At 35.8% G+C, this 16,372-nt stretch overlaps 1 protein-coding gene across 3 annotated transcripts in view; it reads right to left on the reverse strand.

Annotated features, from left to right (window-relative positions):
- CSMD3 (CUB and Sushi multiple domains 3) overlaps positions 1 to 16,372 on the reverse strand; it is a 1,080,105-nt gene that overhangs the window by 954,490 nt on the left and 109,243 nt on the right. For all 3 annotated transcript variants that reach the window (XM_060035246.1, XM_060035245.1, XM_060035244.1), the window contains exon 2: positions 9,565 to 9,787. In XM_060035246.1, the coding sequence (XP_059891229.1) occupies positions 9,565 to 9,787 (223 nt within the window). The remainder of the gene's footprint in view (positions 1 to 9,564; positions 9,788 to 16,372) is intronic.

Genomic DNA, 16,372 nt, shown 5'->3' on the forward strand with positions numbered 1-16,372 from the left:
ATGGTTTCCTTTGCTGTGCAAAAGCTTTTAAGTTTCATTAGGTCCCATTTGTTTACTTTTGTTTTTATTTCCATTTCCCTAGGAGGTGGGTCATAAAGGATCTTGCTGTGATTTATGTCACAGAGTGTTCTGCCTATGTTTTCCTCTAAGAGTTTTTTAGTGTCTGGACTTACATTCAGGTCTTTAATCCATTTTGAGCTTATTTTTGTATATGGTGTTAGGGAGTGTTCTAACTTCATTCTTTTACATGTAGCTGTCCAGTTTTCCCAGCACCACTTATTGAAGACACTGTCTTTTCTCCATTGGATATCCTTGCCTCCTTTATCAAAGATAAGGTGACCATGTGTGTGTGGGTTTATCTCTGGGCTTTCTATCCTGTTCCATTCATCTATATTTCTGTTTTTGTGCCAGTACCATACTTCCTTGATTACTGTAGATTTGTAGTATAGTCTGAAGTCAGGGATTCTGATTTCTCCAGCTGTTTTTCTTTCTCAGCTTGCTTTGGCTATTCGGGGTCTTTTGTGTTTCCCTACAAATTGTGACATTTTTTGTTCTAGTCCTGTGAAAAATGCCATTGGTAGTTTGATAGGGATTGCATTGAATCTGTAGATTGCTTTGAGTAGTATATTCATTTTCACATTGTTGATTCTTCCAATCCAAGAACATGGTATATCTCTCCATCTGTTTGTATCATCTTTAATTTCTTTCAACAGTGTCTTATAGCTTTCTGTATAGAGGGCGTTTGTCTGTAGGTTTATTCCTAGGTATTTTATGCTTTTTTTTTGCAATGGTAAATGGGAGTGTTTCCTGAATTTCTCTTTCAGATTTTTCATCATTAGTGTATAGGAATGCAGGAGATTTCTGTTCATTAATTTGTTATCCTGCTACTTTACCAAATTCATTGATTAGCTCTAGTAGTTTTCTGATAGAGTCTATAGGATTCCCTATGTATAGTATCATGTCATCTGCAAACAGCAACAGCTTTAATTCTTCTTTACCTATTTTGATTCCTTTTATTTATCTTTCTTCTTCAATTGCTGTGGCTAAAACTTCCAAAACTATGTTGAATAATAGTGGTGAGAGTGGTCAACCTTGTCTTGTTCCTGATCTTCCTGGAAATGGTTTCAGTTTTTCACCACTGAGAATGATGTTGGCTCTGGGTTTGTCATATACAGAACTTATTATGTTGAAGTAAGTTCCCTCTATGCCTACTTTCTGGAGGCTTTTTATCATAAATGAGTGTTGAATTTTGTCGAAAGCTTTCTCTGCATCTTTTGAGATGACCATATGGTTTTTCTCCTTCAGTTTGTTAATATGGTGTATCACATTGATTGATTCGCATATGTTGAAGAATCCTTGCATTCCTGGGGTAAAACACTCTTGATCATGGTGTATCATCCTTTTAATGCGCTATTGGATTCTGTTTGCTAATATTTTGTTGAGGATTTTTGCATGTATGTTCATCAGTGATATTGGCCTGTAGTTTTCTTTCTTTGTGACATCCTTGTCTGGTTTTGGTATCAGGGTGATGGTGGTCTCATATAATGAGTTTGGGAGTGTTCCTTCCTCTGCAATTTTTGGAACAGTTTGGGAAGGATAGGTATTAGCTCTTCTCTAAATGTTTGATAGAATTCGCCTGTGAAGCCATCTGGTCCTGGGCTTTTGTTTGTTGGAAGATTTTTAATCACAGTCTCAATTTCAGTTCTTGTGATTGGTCTGTTTGTATTTCTTCCTGGTTCAGTCTCGGAAGGTTGTACTTTTCTAAGAATGTGTCCATTTCTTCCAGGTTGTCCATTTTATTGGCGTATAGCTACTTGTAGTAATCTCTCATGATACTTTGTATTTCTGCAGTATCAGTTGTTACTTCTCCTTTTTCATTTATAATTCTATTGATTTGAGTGTTCTCTTGATGTGTCTGGCAAATGATTTATCAATTTTGTTTATCTTCTTAAAGAACCAGCTGTTAGTTTTACTGATCTTTGCTATTGTTTCCTTCATTTTTTTTCATTTATTTCTGATCTGATCTTTATGATTTCTTTTCTTCTGCTAACTTCGGGGTTTTTTTGTGTTTTTTTTTCTTCTTTCATTGCTTTAGGTTTAATGTTAGGTTGTTTATTTGAGATGTTTCCTGTTTCCTGAGGTAGGATTATATTGCTATAAACTTCTGTCTTAGAGCTGCTTTTGCTGTATCCCATAGGTTTTGGGGTGTTGTGTTTTCATTGTCATTTGTTTCTAGGTATTTTTTGATTTCCTCTTTGATTTCTTCAGTGATCTCTTGGTTATTAAGTAGTGTATTGTTTAGCCTCCATGTGTTTGTATTTTTTACAGATTTTTTTCCTATAATTGATATCTACTCTCATAGCCTTGTTGTCGGAAAGGATACTTGATATGATTTCAATTTTCCTAAATTTACCAAGGCTTGATTTGTGACCCAAGATATGATAAATCTTGGAGAATGTTCCATGAGCACTTGAGAGGAAAGTGTATTCTGTTGTTTTTGGATGGAATGTCCTATAAATATCAATTAAGTCCATCTTGTTTAATGTATCATTTTAAGCTTGTATTTCCTTATTTATTTTCATTTTGGATGATCTATCCATTTGTGAAAGTGAGGTGTTAAAGTCCCCTACTATGATTGAGTTACTGTCAATTTCCCCTTTTATGCCTCTTAGCATTTGCCTTATGTATTGAGGTGCTCCTATGTTGGATGTATAAATATTTACAATTGTTATATCTTCTTCTTCGATTGAGCCCTTGATCATTATGTACTGTCCTTCTTTGTCTCCTGTAATAGTTTTTATTGTAAAGTCTAATTTGTCTGATATGAGAATTGCTACTCCAGCTTTCTTTTGATTTCCATTTGCATGGAATATCTTTTTCCATCCCCTCACTTTCAGTCTGTATGTGTCCCTACGTCTGAAGTGAGTCTCTTGTAGACAGCATATATGTGGGTCTTGTTTTTGTATCCATTCAGCCATTCTGTGTCTTTTGATTGGAGCATTTAATCGATTTACATTTAATATAGTTATCTACATGTATGTTCCTATTACCATTTTCTTAATTGTTTTGGGTTTGCTATTGTTGGTCTCTTTCTTCTCTTGCGTTTCCTGCCTAGAGAAGTTCCTTTAGCATCTGTTGTAAAACTGATTTCGTGGTGCTGAATTCTCTTAGCTTTTGCTTGTCTATTAAACTTTTTATTTCTCTGTTGAATCTGAATGAGATCCTTGCTGTGTAGAGTAATGTTGATTGTAGTTTTTTCCCTTTCATCACTTTAAATATGTCCTGCCACTCCCTTCTGGCTTGCAGAGTTTCTGCTGAAAGATCAGCTGTTAACTTTATGGGGATTCCCTTGTATGTTATTTGTTGTTTTTCCCTTGCTCTTTTAATATTTTTTGTTTATATTTACTTTTTGATAGTTTGATTCATATGTGTCTTGGCATGTTTCTCCTTGGATTTATCCTGTGTGGGACTCTCTGTGCTTCCTGGACTTAACCATTTCCTTTCCCGTATTAGGGAAGTTTTCAACTATAATCTCTTCAAATACTTTCTCAGTCCCTTTCTTTTTCTCTTCTTCTTCTGGGACCCCTATAATTCAAATGTTGGTGCGTTTAATGTTGTACCAGAGGTCTCTGAGACTCTCTTCAATTCTTTTCATTCTTTTTTCTTTATTCTGCTCTGCAGTAGTTACTTCCACTATTTTATCTTCCAGGTCACTTATCCATTCTTCTGCCTCAGTTATTTCTGCTATTGATTGCTTCTAGAGAATTTTTAATTTCACTTATTGTGTTGTTCATCATTGGTTGTTTGCTCTTTAGTTTACTTAGGTCCTTATTAAACATTTCTTGTATTTTCTCCATTCTATTTTCAAGATTTTGGATCATCTTTACTATCATTACTCTGAATTCTCTTTTTCAGCTAGACTGCCTATTACCACTTCATTTGTTTGGTCTGGTGGGTTTTTACCTTGCTCCTTCATATGCTGTGTGTTTCTCTGTCTTCTCATTTTGCTTAACTTACTGTGTTTGGGGTCTCCTTTTCACAGACTGCAGGTTTGTAGCTCCCTTTGTTTTTGGTGTCTGCCCCCAGTGCCTAAGGTTGGTTCAGTGGGTTGTGTAGGCTTCCAGGTGGAGGTGACTGGTGCCTGTGTTCTGGTGGATGAGGCTGGATCTTGTCTTTCTGGTGTTCAGGACCATGTCTGATGGTGTGTTTTGGGGTGTCTGTGAACTTATTATGATTTTAGGCAGCCTCTCTGCTAATGGGTGGGGTTGTGTTCCTGTCTTGCTAGTTGTTTGGCATAGTATGTCCAGCACTGTAGCTTTCAATCATTGAGTGGAGCTGGGTCTTAGCATTGAGATGGAGATCTCTGGGAGAGCTTTCGCTGTTTGATATTATGTGGAGTTGGGAGGTCTCTGATGGACCAGTGTCCTGAACTCGGCTCTCCCACTTCAGAGGCATAGGAGCACCAAGACCCTGTCAGCCACATGGAAAAAGAGAAAAAGGAGAAAAACAAATATGTATATATATATATATATATATATATATATATATATATATATATATCGTTGCTCCCAAAGTCCACCGCTTCAATTTTGGGATGATTCGTTGTCTATTCAGGTATTCCACAGATGCAGGGTACCTCAAGTTGATTATGGATATTTCATCCGCTGCTCCTGAGGCTGCTGGGAGAGATTTCCCTTTCTCTTCTTTGATCGCACATCTCCTGGCGTTCAGCTTTGGATATGGCCCCGCCTCTGAATGTAGGTCGCCCTAGGGTGTCTGTTCCCACCCTGACAGGATGGGTTTAAAGTAGCAGCTGGTTAGGGGGCTCTGTCTCACTCAGGCCAGGGGAGGAAGGTGGGGTACGGAATGCGGGCAAACCTGCGGTGGCCGAGGCCAGCAAGACGTTGCAACAGCCTGAGGCCTGCCTTGTTCTCCTTGGGAAGTTGCCCATGGATCCCGGGACCCTGGCAGTGGCGGGCTGCACAGGCTACTGGGAGGGGAGGTGTTGGTAGTGACCTATGCTTGCACACAGGCTTCTTGGTGGCTGTAGCAGCAGCCTTAGCATTTCATGCCCATCTGTGGGGTCTGCGCTGGTAGCCGCAGCTTGCACCCATCTTTGGAGCTTGTTTAGGCGGTGCTCTGAATCTCCTCTCCTCATGCACAGTGAAACAATGATCTCTTGCCTCTTAGGCACTTCCAGACATTTTTCCAGACTCCCTCCCGGCTAACTGTGGTGCACTAGCCCCTTTCAGGCTGTGTTCACGCAGCCAACCCCAGTCCTCTCCCTGGATCTGACCCCCGAAGCCAGAACCTCAGCTCCCAGCCCCACCCGTCCTGGCGGGTGAACAGACAAGCCTCTCGGGCTGGTGAGTGCTGGTCGGCACCAATCCTCTGTGTGGGAATCTCTCCGCTTTGCCCACTGCACCCCTGTTGCTATGCTCTCCTCCATGGCTCCGAAGCTTACCCCCTCCTCCCCACACAGTCTCCGCCAGTGAAGGGGCTTCCTAGTGTGTGGAAACCTTTCCTTCTTCACAGCTCCCTCCCACTGGTGCAGGTCCCATCCTTATTCTTTTGTCTCTGTTTTTTCTTTTTTCTTTTGCCCTACCCGGGTACGTGGGGAGTTTCTTGCCTTTTGGGAGGTCTGAGGTCTTCTACCAGAGTTCAGTGGGTGTTCTATAGGAGTTGTTCCACATGTAGATGTATTTCTGATGTATTTGTGGGGAGCAAGGTGATCTCCACGTCTTTTCCGCCATCTTGAAGGTCTCTCTGTACTTCATTTTTAAATTACAAAGAAATAATTTATCTAGAAAATTAATTATTCTTAAAACTAACTTTGTTTTTAGTAGTAAAATATGTGAATAAAATATTTTGACGCTATGATATATTCTGTCATTTGACTGATACTCTGCCTTCTCCATGCCACTTTTCATGGTTGAGGTTAGAATGAAATGCACTTTTTCCAGAACACTTTTCACCTAGGAGTGGCAGTGTGAAGCTGTTATCTGAATTAATGCTAATTCTGATATCTGCATTAATTATGAAAGGAAAAAAACTATATTTTATAATAGGAGAATAATTAAATGAACCATGTTTATAGTAAGATAAGTATCCACTAAATTTGATACTTGCAATAATTCTAATCACATGTGAAATATGTATATATTATTGCAAGGAGATTAAATATGAACATAAAATAGCATGTGTAGTATTGTCCTAAATATACAAATATATGTGCCTCTGCTTCATGAGATTGAGTGATCTTTTTTCTTTTTACCTTTTGCTATAACTTTCCTGTTTAGAAAATACAATATTAGCATAAAAAAGTAAGCAAAGCTTACAATTCCTCTTTTTACATCAAGTAGACCAAATTTGTTTTAAGCTAAAGATATAACTCTAAAGGAGTTCTCTAATGGTGCATTGCTGTAAGTATCAAATTCACCCACCAGTATCAGTTTTTATTTAATAAATTAAAAAACTTAGAGGAAAACAAGCAGAATCTTCAATAATTGGAGTTATAGAAAATAGTTTAAAAATAGGAAATTGTGACTACCAAACTCAATATACCTCTTATACAAGCAAGTATAAGACCTAAAAATCATCTTTTCTGTGTTATTACAATTCAAGTATAGCAAGCTGATTTTTAAAAGTCTATTGGAGTTCACAGAAAGTAACAAAACATGATTATCAATTTCTGAAAGAGAATAGCAGACATACCATAAGGACATGTATTAAGTGAGAATGTGAGAGAAAGAAAACGGAAGAAAGCAGTGAGACAAAGAGACAAACACAAAAATAAATCAAACTGCCAGGAGCTCGTTAGACTTCTAATCAAACAGCAGACTGTCTACAAACACAGTCTGGAAGGAGCTGTAGGTTATACACTGGATTTTTTCCCCTAGTCTTGCTAATTAAAATCAGCTCTATAATATTAGCAACAGTATCTCTTTAGGCATAAAGACCAATAGATATATTGTACATCAACAGTGACCAACATGCTATAGAGAACATATTAGAACTGAGTTCATAAAACAAATACCAAGAATAAACTTGTAATTTATATTTCTGTTTATATCTTTATATGTTCTATACAGTTTAAAAATTTTGTTTTTATTTATCTCATTCATTAAATTTTACCTAATATTGCTAAGAAAAAATAGGCTTTAATCAATAAATAAACCATGGAGATATATATATATATATTCTATATATAATTTGTTTTGTAATTAATTAATTGATTGATTGATTGATTACAAGCATAAGCTCAGAGCTCAGACAAATCTGGGTTGCAATAATGATCCTGCCTCTGGTTACTTTTAACAGTGTTAACCTTGGGCAAGTAATATAAGTCTCATTTTCCAAACTGTAAAATGATGATGATAATAGTAGGAATCTTTTCACATTGTTTGAACAGGGGAGAAGTTAAATATAACAACTACAATATACAGTGTGTAATGCTTATATACGCTCTGTAAATTAAATGTTGTTATTCCCTATTTATAGATTAGGAAAGAAAGAATGAGAACAATAAATTTATTTTCCCCATCTTACCATTTTTTAACTTCCCAGAGGCCACAATTGCTTAAAAAAAAAAGAAGGGGGGTAAAATAAAAATATTTTCTCATTTTTGAGAGGATCTAGAGAGAATAGATCCTTGTACAAACAATACTATCAATGAATTGATAGAAACTACCAGATAACATTTGGAGAGCTTTATTTTTTTTCATATTTATACCAACTATATATCATACATTGCTGATGTAAAAGAAATATACAAAACTCTTTGTGCTTTTAGTTTTATATACATCAATTTAGCTGACTTGAAAGTCTAAGAAGCACCTTCCGTTTTCTTTCATGGCCTGATTGGATGTTTACAGGTGAAGGCAGACACCCATACCACACCTACATACACCCACTAGTGCAGGCAAGCACACACACACATGGCATGCAGTGCTGGATGTTTTCTATCTTGACTTAGTGCTGTATCATTAACAAAAGACATGCAACGTTTAATGATACTAGCAATGATGACAAAATAGCACCATTGACGTGTCTGTCATACTGTATATCTTTGAAATGAATCGATATTAATAATTTAACAGAATAAAAGGAAGTAGAAAATGAAGTTAGAAATCCTCAGTAAATAAATGTAGAGCAAAAAAAAAGAAGAAAAATAGAACCTCACCTGTAATCAATCTAGTGACCTTTTCTTTGTACAGACATGTGGTTGCAAACAACCCAGACATTTTTAAGTGTCGTTCTGACTGCAAACAGTTGAAATGTATACTAAAAGGATTTTATATTCATGCAGCAGTTTCATATACATTATCTCATGAGATATTCAGAAGAGCATAGTGAAATGGACGGTATTTTCTTTATTACTAATTCTTCCAGTTTAAACACAAACAGATGGTGTGGATTGCTCATACAGCCAATGAACAACAAACCTAACCCTATAATGCAGGTCTTATCTCCTGGTCCAACATCTTTCCCACTATATTATATGTTTTCTGACTAAAAGTGGAAGATAATATATATCAAATATTTATTTTAAATGGGAAAAATCAATGCAAAAGAATATGGAAGACTGGTGAATGTATAAAAACTTATTGTTGATAATCTGATTCCTGTAGATCAGGAAGGCAAGTACACAGTAACAACTACTAGAAAAAGTAACAGAATCACAGAATCATAACTCAAACATAGTCAAGTATGTAAGGGTCTTTAATTCTTACAAATTATCTGCTTAGAATATTTTGAATTAGAATTAAATAAACACTATACTACAGTTAAGGAAAAATATGCATACATTGGTAAAAATCTAGGACTAAATGAAATATGCAGTGTCTGGCATTTTAAATTTGTTGGTTGAATTAGAGTTCATTTATGTTTAAAAAGAGTTTTTGATAAGACAGCAAAAATTATCATCATATGTCTAGATGTTCTATTTTCTAACAAGAAATTCTAAAGAAACACTTATAGACAATCAGTGTGCCGGCTAATTTTCATATCTGTTTTATCAACCAACTTAAAAATAAATAATTTCATTTGTGTGGACAGAAACATGAATGTCTCAGTTGATATGAAGGTCTACTCTTCAGATATTTAGGCTTTATAAACCATACACATTATCTAAAATTAATGTATTCTGCTATCATATAAATATTGATTTTAAGTATTTTGCAGATTGTTGTATATTAAAATTGGGTACATACCGCTGAAAGACACATTACATGTTAATCTTTCACTTTACTTAGAGTTATGCCCATAAAGAATGAAGTCCTGAGGTAAGAATTTTAAAAATCAAAATACCTTTAAGCACTCTAAAGAGGTACAATTCAATTTAAATTCACTTTTTGCAGAGATAATATTAATATAGTAGTGTTATGAAGTCAGACATATGGAGTTAATTTGTTCAAGGAATGATATATTTTCAAATGAATAATAATTGGATGGCAAATATGACTTTATTATAATTGCACCACAAATGTTAAGCATCCTTTGTAAAATAAACTACTTTTACCCAATAAATATTTCCTTCCATTTTTCCATTCAAAATACACTAACCTTGTCCTAAAGTTTGTAGGATGAGGATGTCCATCATATAAGGATAAGTAGTCGTATTCTTCTTCTAGAGCAAACGACTGAAAAACAATTTGTATTCTATTTCGTTCTTCTGCTATTATTACCCATGTACAGTTTGCACCATTTGGATATCCATATGGAAAACCAGGGCTTTCTATAGTGCCATTAAGTCCTTTTAAAGTTCCACCACATGTATAAATAAATCCTGTAACAAAACACAAATAAACAGACATTAATATTACATAAAATAAGAACAATCTAGAAGACATATTATTTGGAAAAAGCCTTTTGTTTTTCCAAGACCTATGTTACAATAATTTTGTAAATGACAATTTAAGAGCTAGGTAAATTATCTATTTTTTTTAAATAGATAAAACATCAGTAGCAAAATACTAGAAGATGTGTCATTTATCATACATCTTGTGCTTAGTAATTATAAACCAGTTGATGAAATAAAATCCTCTACACTTCTGATTCATTATATGTTACATGATCCAACATGCAAACACAATCCTAGAAGTACTTCCAATCTAATTGGTATCTTCCCTGAAGTAGTTTCCAATCTAATTGTGGGCACTCATAAACAACATTTTGACTTTAATAATGTTAGTATGCATTTTGGGTCTTAAAAAATTAACTCCAGTTTTTCTTAGTATATCATGCTAACTGTTTTGTGTATGCAAATCTGTACCATGCAACCAATGTGCCTTAGGAAAATCTGTCCCACTCTGATTTTATCAGAGGGATAAAAGGCTCAGACCTAAAAAACAAAACAAAACAAAACCTATGTAATTGCTCTTTGACCAGAGCACAGTCTAAACTAACCATATCAGAGTGACATCTAAGGTTGGGGAGAAAAATTGAGCCCTGGACAACTGACAGCAGCCATCTTAAAAACATCCCTACTAGTTCTATGGGAGGTCTAAATTATTGAGAGCTTGACTCTTGGAGATACCTAGAAAACAGCATGTTTCTTGAAGAATTTTTTATAAGTATATAATATTCTGTAGTCATATTGGGTAATGCAAAACCCTAAGATTTATAAAATGGGCAGAGAAGATGGTCCCCGGCATGTACCTAGACAAGTAGGTACATGCAGTTAAAGCTTGGATCTAGAGGCAGGCAGCCATGGTTTTGATACCTGAAAAGGTTTATCAAAAGTCCAGGCTCTCGTTCAACTTGTCCAAAAGAATTTGGTCAAAGAACACAAAACACCAAGGAAAGAATAAACACACACACGCTGAGGCTGGGAAGAAAAGAGAGCAAAGAAGCCGTTTATTGAGGCAAAAGTGAAAGTTACACACTCTAAGGAGAAGAGTGTGGGCATCCTCCTGAGTAAAGAGCTGCACTACAGGGTTGATGATCCCCCTTTTCATTTTATTTTTAGCGCTTTGAGTGCGTGGAGGGTCTTTTTGAGTATGGGTGGAATATTCATTGAGGGGAGGGTTGAGGTGTGGCCTGGATTACACCAGGTTGCATCAGCTTCTCATCCTGCACATGCATTTGTCTCCTGAAGCTACTGTACATGCACTCTAAGAGCTGTTTTCCCTTAAATTTTTCCTTACTAGTTGAGCGCCACATGTGGAAAGTCATACAGGGTCATCAGCAACCTGTGTGTTTTTATTTGCATATGCTCCCCAGTTTTCACGATCAGAGTTTCTTGTTCAGATGCTACAAAGTTTCTGTTTTAGATGCCATTACTCCATGTGTCATAATCTTATTAAGTGCAAAACATGGAGGTCGCTTTGCGAACTGCCTAATGCCAATATGTGAGTAGGCTGTCCTTGGGCCTGGTCCTGTCTTTCCTGCCTCAATTTCAGAAGTTCTGATGAGAATTCTTCACCCAGATTTTATTTCCACATCTATGTGTCCTACATGACGCTTAAGTACCATGAAGCTGTCAGTGAGAGATACCAAGCTAATTTTCATAAGAGAAGGCCATACTACCCAAAGTATCTTTGAAACTGGATGTAGAGATGCAGGAAATTTGGGACTTCTCTCTCTGAGAAGAAATGAGTACAGTATATGTAATAAAGGTATGGATATGTTTTAAAAGTGTAAGAAACTATGCATCAAAGATGGGAAGCCAGAGTTGTAGATCATGGCAGATGGAGGCTAATTTGGGATGTTGTCCATTCATTCCACAAGAGCACCTTGATTTTGCTAGGGGAGCCACTTCTCTACCAAACAGCTATATGCTTTGGAATAGCTGACCCTACTGACTAGTGGTGAGGTGGGTGGCTCAGGGCTGGATTAATCAGTATAACCCTATCCTCCTAGCTGTATTTACTTCAGTAATATACTCTGATTATCTTTATATATGGGAAAGTCGTAAGCCTGGATTATTCAGTTTGTGATATGTGGCATAGTTCTTGTGATCGTTTTGCCCTTTCAAAAGCTTACCAAGAAGCTGGATAAGGTGTACGTTTTTTAAAAATCAATATTTGTGTGTATACTTATAGTTTTGCTCATGCACCAAAAATCAAACAGGGCACTTTCTGATTTTCAAAAAGAAAAAGGAGAGACAGAAAGGTCCCTTTTGAAATTGCTTCTTGCAGAGCAATTACTTTGAAGCCTTAGGTTAATTAGCTACCACCCATTTCTATTAGTTTTCTGCCTGAACAGCTTCCAATTTGAACTTCATAACTAAATGCAAGCATGAATCCCTTCAGCTACAGTCTGATCTATGGGCTGTTTTATATAGTCTCAAGACCCATAACCCTAATAGTTTTAGAAAAAGGACATATGTCCTAAAATAACAGGCTCAGCCTTGTCCACTAATTCTTCAAGGGCCTGCTGATTCATGCAGTTCAATTCCTTTCCTTTTTTTTCTCCAGGCAAATTGGGAATTACCCCTATTTTTAGCTTCTTATCTGTGTTCTTCATTTGATTTTCATTTTTGTTTATATATGTTTGATTAAACATCACAGTGTTAATAATAAAGTACATTTTTTCAACAGAAGGTTAATAATTTTCACACCCAAAAGATCAGAAGTAAATAGAAACTTTAAAAGCAAAACAAAATTTTCCTCATTTACTTATGCTTCACAAGGTTTGTCATTGTTATAAGCTTACTTTTCCAAGCCATTTCTAGGCATGCAGGTAATATGTATATTTCTATGCATTAGATATATTTTTTATAAATAGAGTCAGTCATACTAAGCATATTTTCCTGAATTTTTTGTTTAACTTTGTAAAATATAACTGATATTTTTCTGGATCCACATATATATGTTTACTACATTCCTTTTTTAATGACTACATAGTTAAATGGCATATGGTATGTCTGCACTATAATTTATTTGACATATCTCCTTTTGATGGTTTCATTCTTTGTGGTTTCATGGGTGTAAAGAGCAACTTTGGATGTCTATCCTTGTGTACTTGTGTGATATATCCTGCAGATGGAATTCCAGAAATGAGAGTACTAAATTTTAAGAGACATATAGCCAAACTGTCCTCAATAAAGTAAAAATTATTGCTGCTTTCACAAGGTTATTAAGTGTTTCCGACCTCCAACCCTGATTTTGGCAACACTAGGTTTTTCATAAGGCAAATTTTGCAAGGCAAAAAAAAAATATTATCTTACTATTTTATTTTTGCATTTCTCTGATTAGTACTGGGATCAAATATTTTGTTATGTGCTTTTCATTTATTTATCATTCTTTTTTGTAAATTGCCTTGTCATATCCTTTACATATTTTTTTATTTATTTTTTTTATTTTTTTTATTTTTTGCGGTACACGGGCCTCTCACTGTTGTGGCCTCTCCCGTTGCGGAGCACAGGCTCCGGATGCGCAAGCTCAGCGGCCATGGCTCACGGGCCCAGCCGCTCCATGGCATGTGGGATCTTCCCGGACCGTGGCATGAACCCGTGTCCCCTGCATTGGCAGGCAGACTCTCAACCACTGCGCCACCAGGGAAGCCCCTTCACATATATTTTAATGGATACTTTACCTTTTCTTACTTCTTTTTTTAGGATACAATTGCTTAGGTTTCTGGTTTTTCATTGGTAATCCATATTTGCCATTCATATACTGTACATTTCTAAATGAAACAACTTTGCTTATTCATTGCTGTCATAAATTCACAACTCTTTACTGCTCTTTATAGTGCATGTGAAGCTTCTTCTCCTTTGATGATCTTTCTTCAATATTTGTTCATCTATTCATCACATACGTCATGCCTTAGGTATAAAATGACTAAAAGAACATTATCTTAGCCTGTCTTCATGACAAACTACAACATGAGACAGCAAGGAAATATAGATTATTTTATTATTACAGAACGATTTCTATGATCAGGGCAAACACACTGTGCTGTGTAAACAGGTGGAAGCAAAACTTAATCTCGATAGTTTGTTATGTGCTTATGGAAAACTGGTCTCAAAAACTGGTATTGCAAATTTTCATAGATTCAGTCTTTGTTTCTGAGTGCCTTATGTTGTATTTTTCACATCTTAACATTTAATGTCCACTTAGTCAATTTATTCTTCAAAAACAAAATTTCCATAATTCGGGTCATATTGTCAATAAGAATTTAGTTAACAATATAGATTTTTAGATTTTCTTTCTTTCTTCTCCCATGTCCATATTTTACCTTTCCTTCACAGTGAAGAACAATGCAATGACTATTTGTACAGCATTTTTTATGATATTTTAAAATTTCTTCTGTTTTCTTTTGTGGTAAGTTCCATGCTAGAACAACATTCACACTGGTGCTTAACTTTTACTTTTTTTCACATTCGTGTTTATCTACTGCAGCGGCTTTTGTGCCCAATCATATCAAGATTTCTTTTTTTTTTCCCCACTATTAAGCTCACATTTTTCTGACACACAACATTGTGTGATAAAAACTTAAGAACTCAGCAGTAGCAATTACCCTTTTTATTGTGGTAAGCAACACACAATATGAAGTCTATCCTCTTACCAATTTTGGAGTGTACATTGTTAGATAGCAGATCTCTAGAGCTTTTTCATGTTGCTTGAATGAAATGTATACCCATTGAACAATAACTCCTAATTTCCCCTACCCCCCATCCTACTTTTAGCCTCTCTGAACTTGACTACTTTAGATATCTCATATAAGTAGAATCATGTAGTATTTGGTTTTCTATGATTTGCTTGCATCACTTAGCATAATGTCCTCAAGGTTCTTCCATGGTATAGCCTATGACAGCATTTCCTTCTTTTTTTAAAGCTGATTTCCATTGTATATACATACCTCATTTTCTTTATTCATTCATCCTTCAGTGGATGTATAGATTGTTTCCAATTCTTGGCTATCACGCATAATGTTGTAATGAACATGAACGTGGAAGCATCTCTTTGAGATCCTGATTTCAGTTCTTTTGTATAAATACCCAGGAGTAGAATTGCTGGATCACATGGTAGTTTATTTTTAATTCCTCAAAGAACTTCCATACTGTTTTCCATAGTGGCTGCACTACTTTACATTCTCATATCAGTTCACAACAGCTCCAGTTTCTCCACATACTTACATATATATGTATGTATTTTTTTTTTTGATAATGGCCATCCTAACAGCTATGAGAAGATCTCATTGTGGTTTGAATTTGCAGTTTTCTAATGATTAGTGATATTCACCATGTTTTATATAGCCGCAGGCCATTAGTTTCTCTTTTTTGCAGAAATGTCTATCCAAGTCCTTTGCCCATTTTAAAAATTATTGTTTATTAGTTATTGAGTTGTATAAGTTCTCTATAACTTTTGTCTACTAACACTATATCAGATATATGGTTTGCAGATATTTTATATTATTGCATCAGTTGCCTTTTCACTCTTTTGTTTCCTTGTTTCACAGAAGTTTTTAGTTTGGTATAGTCCAAACTGTGTTTTCTGTTTCACTCTTTTGTTTCCTTGTTTCACAGAAGTTTTTAGTTTGGTATAGTCCCACTTGTCTATTTTTATTTTCATTGCCTGTGCTTTTGGTGTCATATCCAAGAAATTATTGCCAAGACCAATGTCAAGAAGCTTTACCCCTAAGTTTTCTTCTAGGAGATTTATAGTCTGGGTCTTATGTTTAAGTGTTTAATCTACATTGAGTTGATTTTTATGTATAGTATACATTAAGGATCAAATTTTATTATTTTACATATGGGTATCCTGTTTTTCCCAACACCATTTGTTGAAGAAACTTCCTTTCCCCATTGTGTATTCTTTTTTTTTTTTTTTTTTTGTGGTACATGGGCTTCTCACTGTTGTGGCCTCTCCTGTTGCGGAGCACAGGCTCCGGACGTGCAGGCTCAGTGGCCATGGCCCACGGGCCCAGCCGCTCCGCGGCATGTGGGATCTTCCCGGACCCGGGCACGAACCCACGTCCCCTGCATCGGCAGGCGGACTCTCAACCACTGAGCCACCAGGGAAGCCCCCCCATTGTTTACTCTTGGCACCCTTTTTGAAGATCATTTGACCATAGATGTGTTGGTTTACTTCTGGGTCCTTGATCTGTTCCATTGGTTGATATTTCTATCTTCATGCTAGTACCATAATGTTTTGATTGCTGAGTTATGTAATATATTTTAAAATCAGGCACTGTGCGGCCTACTGCTTTGCTTTTCTTTCTCAAGATTGTTTTAGCTATTTGAATCCTTTGTAGTTCCATATGAATTTTGAAAATTTTTTACTGTTTCTTTTAAAAAATGCCATTGGAATTTTGATATGGTTTGCATTGAATCTGTATATCACTTTAGGTAATATGAAAAGCATATGATTTTTTATTTCATTATTTATTGAAAACTTTTAGGTCATAACTAAAATTTCTTCTCCCA

This window comes from Delphinus delphis, chromosome 17 (genome assembly GCF_949987515.2).
Source record: "Delphinus delphis chromosome 17, mDelDel1.2, whole genome shotgun sequence".
Classification (NCBI taxonomy): domain Eukaryota; kingdom Metazoa; phylum Chordata; class Mammalia; order Artiodactyla; family Delphinidae; genus Delphinus; species Delphinus delphis.